Source organism: Dipodomys merriami, unplaced genomic scaffold (assembly GCF_024711535.1).
Source record: "Dipodomys merriami isolate MVZ:Mamm:240054 unplaced genomic scaffold, mDipMer1.0.p SCAF_8, whole genome shotgun sequence".
Taxonomy (NCBI): Eukaryota; Metazoa; Chordata; class Mammalia; order Rodentia; family Heteromyidae; genus Dipodomys; species Dipodomys merriami.
In genome coordinates, this window is record NW_027206401.1 from 37726250 (window position 1) to 37742234 (window position 15985).

The window sequence follows — 15985 nt, forward strand, 5'->3', positions numbered from 1 at the left end:
AAATTATCATATTCTGCAAAATTAGTATCTTCTAGGAATATATTTTTCCAAATTAACTTAGTCTATTGTATTGCTTTATTTCATTTTATTCTTCTTAAGTAAATATAGCGGATAAAGAAAAATTCATTCTTTGTTATTAATTGACTTTTCATTTTTATTACACCAAAATCACACAGTTGTATTTGGAACACAGTATATATATACATATATATATGTATATATATGTATATATATAAATATATATGGACTCAAGTTAATAAAGTTACAAGGAAAATGTTTTGTTTAGATAATGAATTTGGCCTGTTTTTTAAAAAAAATATCATATCATAAAAGCTAATTAGTGTTAAATTAGTTAAATATTACAATTCCTAACACAATTATTGATTTTCTATTTCTAATTCACTTTCTATCCTCTTTTTATGTCTGCATTCATGTTCTCTCCTCTTTTCTGTCTGCATTTTTAATGATTATGAACTCGTGAATGTAATTCAATGTTCTCATACCTTTTAATCTTATTGGGTTAGGATTTTTTACATTGCCAACAAAGAATGAAGCAAACCACCAATGATATTATTGCATGCTCATACAAAATTCCTGTTTTTGAAGTTATATTTATAACATTGATAAAAATCCATACATAGCTCAGATACTTCAAATTTAATGTGCAAAATTTAATTTTCACTATCACCTCCTCTATCTGTGTCTCTTTTTCTTGTTGTTTTCCATTAAGTAATAAAATTCCACTGCCTAGACCAATTCAGAGGTTATTCCATCCTTTTTTATCCTCCCTCCCCATATCTCTTCCTTGTAAGTCTCCATCTCTCAAATCATAGAGTTGTCTTACTAAACATCATTTCATATAAAGTTCCTTACTTGAAACTGAACTGTGTTCTCAGATATGCCTCTACTTCTGCACTCACCTTATTCAGCCCCATACATCACTAATCCCAACAAATTCTCTACATTGAACTCAAAAACCTCTGTTTTATAAATGATTATAATGGAGCCACTTGCTGATATGAAATACAGACAAAAAATGAGAGAAGGAAGGAAGAAGGAAAGCAAAGGAAGAAGGAAAGCAAAGGAAGGAAGGAAGGAAGGAAGGGAGGGAGGGAGGGAAAAAGGGAGGGAGGGAGGAGAGAGGAAGGAAGGATGAAAAAAGAGAAAGACATGAGAAAGTGAAAGAGAAAGAACAAATGAACAACAAATGAAAGAAAGAAAGAAAGAAAGAAAGAAAGAAAGAAAGAAAGAAAGAAAGAAAGAAAGAAAGAAAGAAAGAAAGAAAGAAAACAAAAAAGAAAACATATCATGCTATAGAATTTAATGAAGTGATTTCTGGAATTAATTGCCCTGATATAAATTCAAGATGTACAACTTTCTTTTTATATCCAAATCACCCAATGAATATTTTCCCATGTTAGCAAGTGGATTAACAGTACTTTTTCATAATGTAGGGTTAAGTATAGATGTGCACAGCATATAGTATTTATATTGTTGCAAGTTTTAAGCATTAATTACATGTATTATAAGTAATTATTTCATAAATTATGTCAACGATTCCATGAAATACATATTGTCTTTTATTTAAAACTTCCTCAGCCCGGGCTTTTAGAAGTTGCTGAGGATCACGCAACAGAGCCAGGATACCCAATCCAGAATATTCTGACACCAAAGATTGTAGAAACTATGCTTGTCCATGCTTCCAGATCCTTTCTCTGTTTCCTTTTCTGAATTTCTTAATATATTCTCATTTTTGAGACAATTATTTACTACATAACCAATATTTCCATAAATATGTTTGTTCCAAAGCATCAAAATGGGACAAGGAAAGGCAGGACAGCAAGTTAAAACAAACTTCTTGGTGATCTCTTCTATCCTAGCCTTTTGCCATGTTTTCCTCATTATCACTTAACTTCTTAGTTTTGAGAATGCCTCACAGGGAAGTATTTGCAGTTCACTAACAAACTGACACCTAAAGGAATCCTCATTTCTCTCTCTTTCTCTCTCTCTCTCTCTCTCTCTCTCTCTCCCTCTCTCTCTCTCTCTCTCTCTCTGTCTGTCTGTCTCTCTCTCTGTCTCTCTCTCTCTCTCTCTCTCTCTCTCACACACACACACACACATGCACGCACATCTTCTCCAGTTGAATCACATCCATTAACCCTTCAGAATAATGTCATTAGCATGCCACTTTATTTTGTCTTTGTTTTGTCCTTTCTCAAAGCTCTAAGTTCCTCCTCCCCGTGCTGCCCCAGTTTGCTTCCTTTCCTCTCTTTGTCCTTATTTTACCATAGTAATGCTGTGTGATCAATCACTCTCCTCACTCACTCTTCACTGAGCTGTGTCTCTGCTTAGGGTAGCACTTGATATACAGAGAAAGTTGGTTTGTGATTGTTCAAATCAATGAATATGCATTTACGTATCACTGAAATTGGATATAAACCCAATTTAATTTTCTTACATTTTTTGAGATAATGGAAAAGATTATGTAAACATACGTAAAAATTATCATCCAATTCAGTCAATTACAAGTATTTAAGAGGACCTAATTGGATTTGACTTTAGGTAGATTGCATAATTCATTGAAGTTTTCTTGTCTAAGTAATGGATATAATAATATCTCCATTTCTTTATTCCTTAAATACTTCCATGAGTCAGGTGACATTATGGATAAGGTGATAAAAATGACAGTCTTTGAGTCCACCCTGTTAAGATATAGGGTTGGTTTGGTGGGAGAGACAGCCAGAAAAATTTATTTACAGTGTGACAAACATTCTCATGGGCAATGTCATAGGAATTACTGTGGTGTTTTGGAAATGTGTTTGGGTGAGACCTGTTCCAGATTTAGAAAATGGAGCCAGGAAACTCTTTGCGACATTCAAGGCAGATGGTATTTATAATGTATGTGAAAATATACATGTACACATACGTGCACCTTGTATTAGGAAGAGGTGGGCAGGAATAAGTGTTTTTCACATAAACAAAATCATATTTTTAACCATTAAAATAAGTTTAATGGTTGATTTTGAAAGGAATAAGGGTTTGTTTTTTTTTTTTAAGATTCAAGTCATAATGAGGGAGACATTGCAAAATGCTAGGGTAGAAGAGATCACCAAGAGATTTTAACTTGCTGTCCTGCTTTTCTTTGTCCAATTTTGATGCTCTGGAACAAACATATTTATGGAAATATTAGTTATGTAGTAAATGATTGTCTCAAAAATGAAAATATATTAAGAAATTCAGGGATCACAGGAGAATGACTAGATCACTTACAAGGTTTCTTTAAAAGCCTTGACTTTACACCAATGAGAAGCTAATAAAGGACAAATCAATCAGAGTTGCGTTTTTAATGAAGTGTAGAGACTGGATTATAGAGATGTAGAACTGAAATGGAGAATGCAATTCAGAGGCTGAGTTAAAAAGACTATACAAGAAAGATTTTTCTGATTGTGGTGTCACAATATGGAAGGAAGAAATGGATTTGAGAGCAGAGGATAGACTTGACTTTTAGGGCTTGACTATGGAACCTATGTAAAGAAGTAATCAAAGAAGGTGTTTGTGTTTCGCTCTTAGGCTGCTAGAGGATAAAAAAGACAGTCATAAGAGGTAGCTAGCATGGTAATGTGATAATCTGGGGTTTTTTGGAATGCATTGAATTGCTCAAAAGATTAAGTGAAATAATTTATTTGAAAGCAACTACCACAATGTGTATTGCAGGAAAGCTTGTTCCTATAGTCATTTCCATCTACTTCTTCTTCCAATGTTGTTCAAGTATTTTAATAGCAAACTGGGAATAGAATCCCAGGCTTCTGCTTCACAGCCCAGAGTTCTTTGTTAATGGACTGATGATCTATAAACAAAGATGAAACACAGGAATTTTTAAGCAAATATTCACAACTTTTTTCTGGATTTGCTTACAAGCTGACAGTTATCCAAGTTATTTTTAGTTTATGTTTAAAATGAATCGCATGTTCTAAAATGATTGACAGAAACACAGCTTTGTTTCCCAAACCAATTCTTTTCCATTATTTTTGGACATCATTCAGAGCTATAACAAATTTTCATGGTGTTTAAAAGCATTCATCCAGAACAACAACAAATGCTAATTATCATAAAAAATAAGTAGATCTTGTTAATATCATTTTAAGAGTTTCTCCTACCCAGCCCTATATTTTATTGTCTGTGCCATCTGTTTGGAGGAAGTAGTAAAGACTCAAAATGTAATGATCATGGACAACGCCATGGAAATGAAATGAGTATAAATAGAAGTAGCACACATAATAAATAGATTTGGAAAGGGAAAGAAAAATCATGTTAGTGATGGTTTGTGTGCCCTGTAGTAAATAGTTGATAGGGAAGTCCATAATAGAGTCAATAATGTTTGTCTTGCTGGGTTTGAGGCAGGAAATACCCATTTCAGTTCACAATCCCCACTATTATATTGCTTCCCACATCATAGTAATCCTGTTTATTTGGGACGTTTGCAAATCCTCTTTTTTGATTATTTTAACTAAGAGTTCATCAAGGGACTTTAAAATACAAATCAAAAAGACCAAAGGAATACTTAAGGAATACAGTTCAGGAACACTCCTCTACTCCAGTCAATTACATTACAACAAATAATTATTTCTGTAGTCATCCCTTACCTTCTACTTCTTTCAGGGTTGTTCAAGTAACTTAGAACACTCAACTTCAATTTAAAGTGTTATGAAGTCAAAGAGGTAACAAATGATCAGTTGCAAATAAATTTAGCTCATTAAGAATAAGTTAATGTCTATGCTATGGTAAATAACCCTGCAATAAACATGGTTGTGATGAGGGTCTTACTATATCTTACTTTCTAATCTCCTGGGTAAATGCCCAGTAGTGAAAGCAGTGGGTCAGAGGGTAGGTATATGGATAATTTTTTGAGGGACCTACATACTGCTTTCCAGAATGGTTGAATGTTTACATTCCTATCAACAGTATATTAGAGCTTCCTTTTGGCCATATCCTCACCAGCATTTGTTCACTTTCTTGAAAATGACCATTCTTACTGGGGTGAAGTAGAATTTCAATGTTGTTTTGATTTGCATTTTCTTTATGGACAGAGATACTGAGCATTTATGCATGTGTGTATTGGCCACTTTTATGTCTTCTAATAAGAAAAATCTTTTCGCTTACTGGCCCATTAATTAATTGGCCCTTTAATTAATTTATATAGCAGTCAAAAATCTCCTCCCATTCAGTATGCTGTCTTTTAGCTTGTTGACTATGTCCTTTGCCATGCAGAAACTTTTGTTTGGTGTAGTCCCATTTATCAAGTCTTCTTTGATTTGCTGTGATTCTACAGTTTTACTCAAAAAATTATTATCTATGCCCAAGAGGCCTAATGTTTCCCTTACTCTTTCCTCTAATAGTTTCAGGTTTTCAGGTTTTCAGATCTTACATTGGGGTCTTTGATACATTTTGAATTGATGCTGGTGCAAGGTGATACATAAGGGTCTATTTTCAGTTTTCTGCATATGGATGTCCATTTTTCATAACCAAGGCATTGAATCATCCCAGATGTGCCTCAATGGACAAATGGATCAAGAAAATATGGTATATATACACAGTGAATTTTACTCATCCACAAGAAAGAATGACATTGTATCATTTGTAAAGAAATGACATGGAAAAATTATGTTAAATGAAGTAAGTAGGCCCCAGAGAGACAGAGCATGTATGCTTTCTTCATATTTGAAAGCATGACTTAGCTTATAAACTTATAAGGAAATGCTTTGGGCGAATGCAAGTGTATACAAATGTATTAACTGAAATGCAATAGATTTGTGAAAAAATTCAAATACTGTAGTTCCCTACAAAGGTAAAATCAAAGTTCAGTAAATTACAGCTTCAGGTATTGGGTACTTAAAAAAGGTGTGTGGGGCCAAGGGGAAATGGGTAGACAAATGGAAAAAAGAAGAAGAGGAGAACGCAGTCAAGAATCCAATGTACATTCTACAAAATTAAGAAGAGTGAGGGAAGGGGTGTGTAGAAGAGGGGTGGGTAAGAATACTGGAAGAGGTACAATTGATCAAGATGCATTATATTCAAAAATGACTTTGTTAAATGGCAGTACCTTTGTATAACTACATAATAATAATAATAATAATAATAATAATAATAATAATAATAATAATAAAGTCTCAAAAACAAAAGCAAAAATCAAGTACTCTTTATTGTAAATTAGAAATTTAACAAGGACAGGGCTTTACTTCTGTACTGGCACATAAGCATATGTATAATCCCTGGCAATGCAGAAGGTGTCCATTTGATATGTGTTGACTTAAATGTTACTTTTTTTTGGGGGGGGGTCTGGTTGTGGGGCCTGAACTTGGGGCTTAGGCGCTGTCCTCAGCTCTTCAGCTCAAGGCTAGCACTCTACCACTTGAGCCACAGCGCCACTTCTGGCTTTTTTCTTTTTGCTTATGTGGTGCTGAGGAATCGAACCCAGGGCCTCAGGCATGCAAGGCAAGTGCTTTACCACTGAGCCACCTTCCCATTCCCTTAAATGTTACATATTATTGACCATTAATAAACATTGTTTTGCTTCCAGAGGATTTTAAGACATATATTATGCAAACAACTTTCACAATTTGAATTGAACAAGATTTAAATAATTAATGATCTTTGAAATATCCAAGTATGTATGTGATGTTAAAAATAAGGGAATGACAAATTTTCTTTTAAATAATAATTTCACTATTTTAATTCTTTAGTCTTAGATCAATAACCCACTAAGATTGTCTAACTAGAAATACCTATAAATGTTAGGCTATTTCAGTTGATCTTGGTCACAGAAATGTTTACAATATAATTTGTAGCAACGAGACATTAATTGCATATACAACTTTACCAAATCAAGATATGACCTGTTCAGAAACCCCATTATTTATTTGTTTACTCAATCGTCTCATATGACTAAGATAAGCATGGCACACAGAGAGACAATAGTGACGATAAATGATATATGCATACACATTTTGAACTTTTGCTTATTTTGTTTTTAGCGTGAAGAGTTACATGAATACAAAATATCACACATACCTGTGTGTATTAAAGTTGTGCATATCGGGTTGTAAGATATTTGAATGATGTTGAGATAGCACAAAGTGTGCTTCACTTTTGGCTTCACAATGAATGTATCCATTTTCTATACTTCTGTGACCAGCCACCCACAAATATTCAGTAAGTAGACCAATTCATAAAGGAGAATGCTTGGATCATTATACATGATGCAGACCTGACAAAGCATTCATCCCTAGCCTCCCATGCAAATCAAATTATAGAACTTTACCAATGACCAAAAGATGATTTGGGAAAAAGTGTAATATAATTCAATAATATCTCATTTGAGTTAAAAGACAAAACTTGTTGAGAACTCTAAGTAGTAAACATCATTATAAACATTTAATGTTTTTCAAAAAGAAATAATCTTTCAAAAAGATTATTCTACTAATTTGGATTTAGGCTAGCTATCTCAATTAAAGCTTAAAAATATTTTCACCGTGTTTTTTAAACTTACAATTTCCTATTCCCTAAGAAGAAGTCTTTTGTTGTTGTTGTTGTTGTTGCTGTTGTTGATCATGGGGCTTGACCTCTGGGCTTGGGCACTATCTCTCAACCCTTCAGTTCAAGGTGAGCACTCTACCACTTGAGCCATAGTGCTACTTCTGGTTTTCTGGTAGTTAATTGGAGATAAGAGTCTCATGGACTTTCCTGCCCCAGCTGTCTTTGAACCGTGATCCTTAGATCTCAGCCTTCTGAGTAGCTAAAATTACAAGTGTGAGCCACCAATGCCTGGCTAGGAAGAATTCTTTTCCACTGGTTTGCAGTGATCAATTATACTAGCAAATGCAAAAAAAAAAAATTTATACTGAATTTTGTACTTTGCAATCATACAGAGTGTATATACACAAAGGAATATAGAATGTTCCTGTCATGCATGGAGATAATTTAAAATTCTAATGAATTTCAATCTTGATATAAATTTGAAAGCCTAGTAAAATATTTTAAATAAAAAATTTAACATCTTAATTTGAAGATCACTACTTAGACTACATAAATCATTGTTGAATGGTCTATGGCCATACCATCCTGAATGCACTCATCTCATCTAAAATATCCTTGAATGAAATCACATGTCACTTTATATTTGCAAGGGTAGTTCCTTTACCAATATAACTATCAACAATACTTTAAGGTTAAATTTTGCTGTTTATTTTCTTCTACTTCTCTGAGATTTGTTTTTCATTAATTCAAGGTAACCATTCATATACAAAAAACATAATGTAATTAAAATAATAAAACAAAGACAGCAATGAAAATATTCTTTTATGACACTGAAATAAAGACTATATCAATAAATTTTATTTTCTAAATCTTAGTGTCCAGACAAAAGTGGTTATAGAACTCTTGAATACCTCAATGAGTAATAAGTTGTTCTATACTGAAAAAATATTTAAAATCTCAACATGCCTTACAGGTGTAAATTTCATTACTCTACATATATATTACATTTAAGACAGAAAAAATTGTTAAGGTAAAAATGTGAATTTTCTTAACGAGTTTCATTGACAACCAACCTTGAGGTTTTGCCGTAAGAAATGGCCCTTCACCTAGTATATAAATAATTTGGATGAATATTCCTATATCATATTTCATCTATTTCTATTGTTTATTCAATTTATAGTTCAAGCTAGTTGATATTTCACCGAAAAGAAGAATATACTTCACAAATACAGAAAACACCTGTGAGTTAGCTGGTATTTTGCTTGGATGTGTTAAATTACAGTTGGCATTCACTTCCTTTTAAGTTAATTTAAAAAGAAGCAAACAAAAATTCCCACTAACCCCAAGGACAGAACCAGAGTCAGAATCTGGAATGAGTTCTACAGAACGATACAAATTTAAAACATAACCCAAAGGCTACTGATTTTTCTTACCAGTGCTGTCATCATACACAACGGTGACGGTTTTCCACTTGAAAAACTGCACCAAGTCTAAAATGGCACGGCTGAGTGAAGAGAAGTCTGGGTAGAGACTGACATAGAAGGAATCTTTGTTATCCGACACTTGGTGCTTCCAGCGGGTCTGGATGTGGGGAACCCCCAGAGCATTGCAGATCGACTGCACTGCATTGGCTGAGGAGCTGTGCGAAGGCCCGAAGATGGCAGCCACCCCGAGAGACAGCTGATCACAGGCTGAAGAGGAGAGAAGTCTGTTAATAAGATGGGCAGGAGCCAGTGTGCCCCCTCTTACCATGTTATTATTAAAGGTCAAGATATCAGCCTTGTAAAACATTTGTCTTTAATATACCACATTCCATTCATTTTAGTTTAATCTACCTTTGACCATTTTCATTTGGTTATAAGAGGGTTAATTCAGCCAAATGTCAGCAATTCAAAGCTAAATAATGCCATATATAATGTCAAGGAAGGGAAAGAAAGGACAAAAATAAAAGGAACATATATATATATATATATATATATATATATATATATATATATTCTTTTTGGTGTGAGTCATTTGGTGTGGCTTAAACTCAGGGTCTGTGCTGTCCCCATGTTTTTGTGCTCAAAGCTAATGTTCCACAACTTGAGCCACAGCTCTTCTTCCAGCTTTTGTGGTAGTTAATGGGAGGTAAGAGTCTCATAGACTTTCATGCCTGGGCAGGCTTTGAACTGCTATACTCAGATCTCAGACTCCTGAATAGCTGGAATTACAGGCATGAACCACCAGCATCCAGTTCAAAAGGAATATTATTGTAACTGCAGATGAGACAGATATATTTACTTCAGAACAAAATAGTTTCTTATTATGAATGTAGAAAAATAGTATCATTAACCACATTCACTGATCATCCTTTATGATCTCAATTCATGTGTGCATGCACATGTGTGTGTGAATGCACACGTGTGTGTATGCATGTGTGTATGAGAGTACTCAGGCTTGAACTCAAGGCTTCACAGTCTCGGCTTTTTTGCTCAACACTGGTGTTCTACCATTTGAATCATATCGTTATTGCTTAAAATTTTCAAATTCTTAATGTAAAGACATAAATAGACAGATGGATAGACAGACAGACAGACAGATAGATAGATAGTAGATAGATGACACATCAAGTTATGGGAACATACTATATTGAGTAGAAGAGCAACAAAATTATTAGATAAATATTCAATACAAAATTATTAGGTAAGTATATAATTATCTTTAAATACTTCATTGTTGTGTTATACACCTTCTATATTATCCAAAATATGTTTTTAGGGTCAACATTTAGTCACAGAAAAATTTGCCTCAATAAAAAATAATTGTAGTAATTATAAGAAACAAACTACAGGGCATTCAGATTAAAACACACATATCAGTAACTGCAACTCTATTAGGTACACTGAACCAGATGGTGATTTTGTGCCTAGAAAGTGAATCATTTTTGAAAATATGAAAATTATCTTTAAGTATCGAAAGACTTGGTTTGGGAAATGTCTTGTTTAATTTTCAAAAGGAGAATTAAGATAAATGGATAGAAGTTTCTCATGAATTTTGACTCAATTCAAGGTTGTAAAAATTTTAAGGGAAAGTAAAAAATATCCAAAAATGAAATAGTTTATAGCCAATTGGAAATGGCTCTTTAGAGACAGTAACTGCAAATATTTAACCAGAACCAACTTTGGTTACAGGCATAAATTAGATACTAAAGCTCAGTTCTTCCAAAGTATAAAATCAACCATTCTGAGAAAAAAAAATGTTTTCTGTGTAAAATATGGTATGATGAATGAGTTATTTTTAAACAAAGAGACACTAAACCAAAATGACCTAAATAAGTTGATTCTGAATCTATAGATTATTTCTAAATGATTACTGGCATTCTCAGTCACTAGAAAGGAGTTTGAGAATGTTCACTCTACATAGGATTTTTACTTCACATACATTCAGAACAAATGATCTTTCTAACTTAGAATTTTAACAAATTACAACAGATAAGTTAAAAAGAATTATACTTGACAAAGTATATTTTAACTAACAGAAGTATCTTTGGTTTTCTGTATTTTCCCTTTTGAGACACAGTCTATGTGCTCAGATAAACCTCAAACCCACTTCCTCTTGCCTCAGCCTCTGAAGTAGTTGGGATTATAGAGAGGTAGCACAATGATCTGCTTAATGCACAAGTCAAATAATAATTCAAGTTCTAGTATGTCAATTTTTCCATTAATTGAGCAAATCAGTTTTACCTATTAAAGGTGTAAGAGAAAAAACTGAAAAAAATCTTACATTTGATTTCTAATTGTTTTTATTTTACTTTTGATGAACTCAGGGGTTTGAACTCAGAATCTTGTGATCTTATATTTTTAATTCAATACAATAGTTAAAATTAGTTGTATACTTTGAAAATGGATTTTCCCCTTACATTGTATTTCCAACATATCACTCTATTAATTGTTTCTGCATTCTATAAGGTATAATAGCTCAACAAACAAGATCCAAATTGCATTCAACATTATAATAATATCCTTTAAAAAGGTACTCAGACACTTTTATTAGCTTTTCCTAGCTTCAAGCCAATGTCAATGGATATGTTTTATTTCCAGTGGGTTTTTAATGGATGACAAATTCTTTAGAACACTTTGGAAATAAGATGAATTTATCACCTTTTAAGTTTGTTAAAGTATTCTTGGCATAGTATTCTGTATTTTTATGCTACTCCTTTGAAATCTTGATAAAGAAATCTATTAATATTTTATCCATATTGTACTCACATCATATTCTGAATGCTTTCATTAGAGGCAGAGCTTCTTGTTCCTAATGAAAATAGTCATGAACTATGCCACTAATCAAAGGCACTTGTCTTGCAATTAATGACTTATTTTGAACTTGTCATGACAAATGTAGCATTTTATTATCAACTTTAACCTTTTTCTCCTATCAGCTCTCTAAGCCTCTCATTACCCTCTCATGGTTCTGAAATGTGAAAATATATTTGTATTCATAAAGATATGAATTCAAAAGGCAGGCAGAAGAGAGCTTTGATAAACACAAGTTAGCAGCTGGGGGAAAAGAAGGTTCCTTTCATCTTGAGCAACACTTCCTTATCACCTGCTATTAATATTAATAATCTTAGTGGAAATATTCACCAACTTAGAATTTCAAATAATTATGCACATTTTTATTAGTGCAAGGTACTAGTAAAACAATATTATCATTACCTAAATGCAAACATTGATTAGAAGTATGAAGTGCCAGCCAAGCCCAGGTTTCTCACTACTACTCAGGAATCCTAGCTAAGGAATATCAGAAAAGGAGGATTGTGGTTCAAAGCCAGCCTGAGTTAAACAGTCCACAAGACTCCTTCTACAAATAACCAGAAAGAAAACCTGGGCTAGAAGAATGTTTCTAGTGGTGGAACACTACCTGAGAAAGCAAATGGAGCAACTGAAATGGTCTGAATTGGTCTAGAATTGGCAGAAAGACAGAGAGAGATAGAGAGAGACAGAGAGAGAGAGAGTGCTAGAGAGAGAGAGATTTGAAATAACAGGTGCAGTCCTTTAAGAAAACCTAAGTTATTAAAGTTCGTATCTATACATGATTGCTAAGTATGCAAAAGACAAGAGTATATAAGAAATACAAGACTAACTAGAAATACCTCTCAACTGCATTTATTACTGTGACTCTTCATTGGTTAAAATGCCTTAAACTGGTTTAGTTCTTTCTGATGCTTTTCTTCATATATAAATACTCTTCACACATAAATATTAAATACTCCAATTTGTATTCTATTAAATATTAAATTTGTATTCTAGAAATACTTTCTTTTTTTTTACTTAAGATTTTGCAGTGCTGGGGTATCATCAGGACCTATTGCAGACATTCTACTACTTGAGCCATCTTTAGGCTTTTGGAGGTTTATTGTTTTCCATATAGGGTCTTGAATTTATCCCTAGATTGAATCAACAGGCTTGGATTGCATTCCTTTGACTTATGTTTCCTACATTGCTGGGAAGACAGGTATGTGCCACTGTACCCAGCTTCTATTGGGTGAGATGGAGTTTCTTGAACTTTTTGCATGAGCTGTCCCCAAACTTTGACCTACCTAATCTCAGCTTCTAAAGGAATTAGGATTGATGCAAGACACTGATGGCTCACGCCTGTAACTGTAGTTACTCAGGAGGCTTAGATTGGAGGATCGTGATTCAAAACTAGTCTTGAAAGTGAGAATCTTATTTCCAATTAGCCAACAGGAAACCAGAAATAGTGTTGTGGCTCAAAGTGGTAGAGAGCTATCCTTGAGCAAAAGAGCTCTTGGACAGTGTCCAGGCTCCAAGTTCAAGCCTCAAGACTGACAGAAAGAAATAAAGAGGGAAAAAGAGATAATTACAATTATAGGAGTGAGGTCTGAATCTGCCGGACTGATCATTTGAAGCCACAAAACTTTCTAAGTAGTCAATAAATACAGTAAGTCTATAACGGGATTAGTGTTGATCATGAAAATCAAAATTTAAGAATGGCAAGATTCACTGAAGTTATTTTATTTTAGTGGGCTTATAAAATTAGATATAGTCTAATAACAAGACAGAAGAATCAATAGCAGAAAAACAAGTGGACAATATTAGATTTAACTGTATTTATAAGTAGATTTTTTTGACAGTTATATCATTTTACCTTCCTTGAATAAAACTTAGGTACATATTTAAAGGAACTCTTCACATGCAATTATTCTTAACAAAGTACTGAGTACATGATCAAATAAAGAACTCTCTTCAGAAAAGCTGGGAATCCCCAATATCTACCAATTACCTTTCTTGGATGCTTCAAAACTGTCATAGAGGTTTATCTTCTGGGTATCATAAGTTAAGGTGGTATTGGGCAACAAGGTTCTGTTTCTGTTGATGGTATTCACGGCAAATCGGAAAGCCAGTTCCTCTGCTCCCATGGGGCCAGATTCCACATATTCAAAAATACCTCCTAGCAAAACAAGAGAGAATAATGAGACAGCTCTTACAACACAGAGATCATGTCAGATCATTTCTGGATTTCGTGTCTGGGTGTATTTGTATGTGTGTGTGTATGTATGTTCTCTATTAAGTGGATGAGTTTTGTGCTTACTTTTCTTTGAACTTTAGGATACAGTTCTTTAGATAAATGAAAACTAAACAAACTACCTTAGTCTTTCTGCCAAAATTTAATATGACTTAAATGTGATTTTCTCTTTTGTCTTTAACAATGACATAGTTTAGGGCATAAGCATGTATGAATGTTGTCTTAAGTAAGGAAAATGATTCCCCCAAATTTTGCACATAATCCCAGAATTATAAATTATTTGTGATGACACCAAGTCTAAAGCTTAGCATGGGGAAAAAAACAGAATTAAATTTGTTTTCATTAACTCAGAAGTCAGAATTCGTTGGCCCATTTTTTATGAGACTTCATTTGTTAATATTCTAAAATAATTGCAAAGCAAACTTACGGATAAAGAGAACTAAGTAGTACTTCTCCCTTTATTTTACTCCTACGTCCCTTTCAGGACACACTTGATATAAATGATGTATACTTTTCCAAAAACAATTCATCTCTCTTAATTAATAACATTGTAGCATGCAATTTGGGCCATAAAACATAGCATATAATTGAAAACAAGTTTCTTCAATTTGCTACATTATTCCAGCTGTGTTTCTGCCTAGTTACCTCCTTCTGTTCCCCTTCCTCCTCCCTGGAATCAATGGTCTCTCTTCAGCTGGGAGACAACTGAAATTTCTGTATGACAGACTCTCTCTTGTTGGCTTGTTGAATAGAAGGAAAGGGGAAGTACCTAATGCGAGACTAAAATGAAGGGCATTTTTCTTTGCCCCTTTTAAATTTTATTCCATAAAATTCCATTGAATAAGACAAGTAGGTATTTTGATTCATGGATGTCAATTGACCACACTTCAAGCAAACCACCTATCCATATATAATAAACATAAAAACTCCTCTAACTCTGAAGAGCTGTAACTCCAAAGAGATCGTGGGCATATGGAAATTTATATCATGGAAGCATAAGGATGTCTATTTGATCCCATATTGATTTTAACCAATGAATAAAATAAGCTTTAAAATGAAACTTCACTATCAATAAGTATCATAAAATAGAAGAGTTGAGAAATGAGAATACTAAATCTCAGAGTTCGAAGGCATTTTTTATGATAAGAAAGACAACATATGTATTTGCAATGAGGAAAAAAACCAACAGGAAGGAAATTTTAAGAGTTGGCAAGACCCAAAGCCTGGGAAATAGGCTAAGTGCTAGGAGAAAGACACTTCATTCACTGAAGTAAGAGGAAACTACCTGTAATTTGCAGGTAGGAGATGAGTAAGAAATTGAGGGAAATGTGTTTTATATGCTTTTTTTGTAGAGCAGAAAATGAAATCTACAATGTTGACTCTGGAAAAATGAATAAGTTAGCTTTATTTTAAAAGGATTTTTTTATTTTAAAAATGCTATTAAAAATTAAATAGCCAAGTACTTTTCTCCCTGTTTATGAATTTGCAAAACAATAAATGTTTACATGATTTGAAGAAGCCTTTTCTCTTTATACAACTTGAAAAACTAGTGATACTCATTTTATGCTATATATCTCCTCTGAAAGTCTGTAGACTTACTCAATTTATGCTGAAGTGTCATAAGCATGTGTTCATTGGAAAGAGAATTGGGCAAAATACTAAGCTGAGTCATAAAAATATAGGAACTACAGGACAGCAGCATTTTAGAAATCAATAATTTTATAGTCATTCTAGCACCAGTATTCATTCAGTTTCACATTTTTAAATGTTTTATTTTTTAATTGTCAAGGTGATATATAGAGGGGTTATAGTTACATAAGTAAGGTAATAAGTACATTTCTTGACAAATTTGTTACCTCTTTTCTCATTTTTCTCCTACTTTCTCTTCTCTGACCCACCCACTCCCAAGTTGTCCAGATCATTT

At 33.4% G+C, this 15985-nt stretch overlaps 1 protein-coding gene across 4 annotated transcripts in view; it reads right to left on the bottom strand.

Annotated features, from left to right (window-relative positions):
- Nucleotides 1-15985, bottom strand: part of Grik2 (glutamate ionotropic receptor kainate type subunit 2) — a 560382-nt gene that overhangs the window by 338237 nt on the left and 206160 nt on the right. For all 4 annotated transcript variants that reach the window (XM_070011020.1, XM_070011019.1, XM_070011017.1 and 1 more), the window contains 2 exons: nt 13819-13986; nt 8967-9224 (listed from right to left, as the gene is read on the bottom strand). In XM_070011020.1, coding sequence (XP_069867121.1) covers nt 8967-9224; nt 13819-13986 — 426 coding nt within the window. The remainder of the gene's footprint in view (nt 1-8966; nt 9225-13818; nt 13987-15985) is intronic.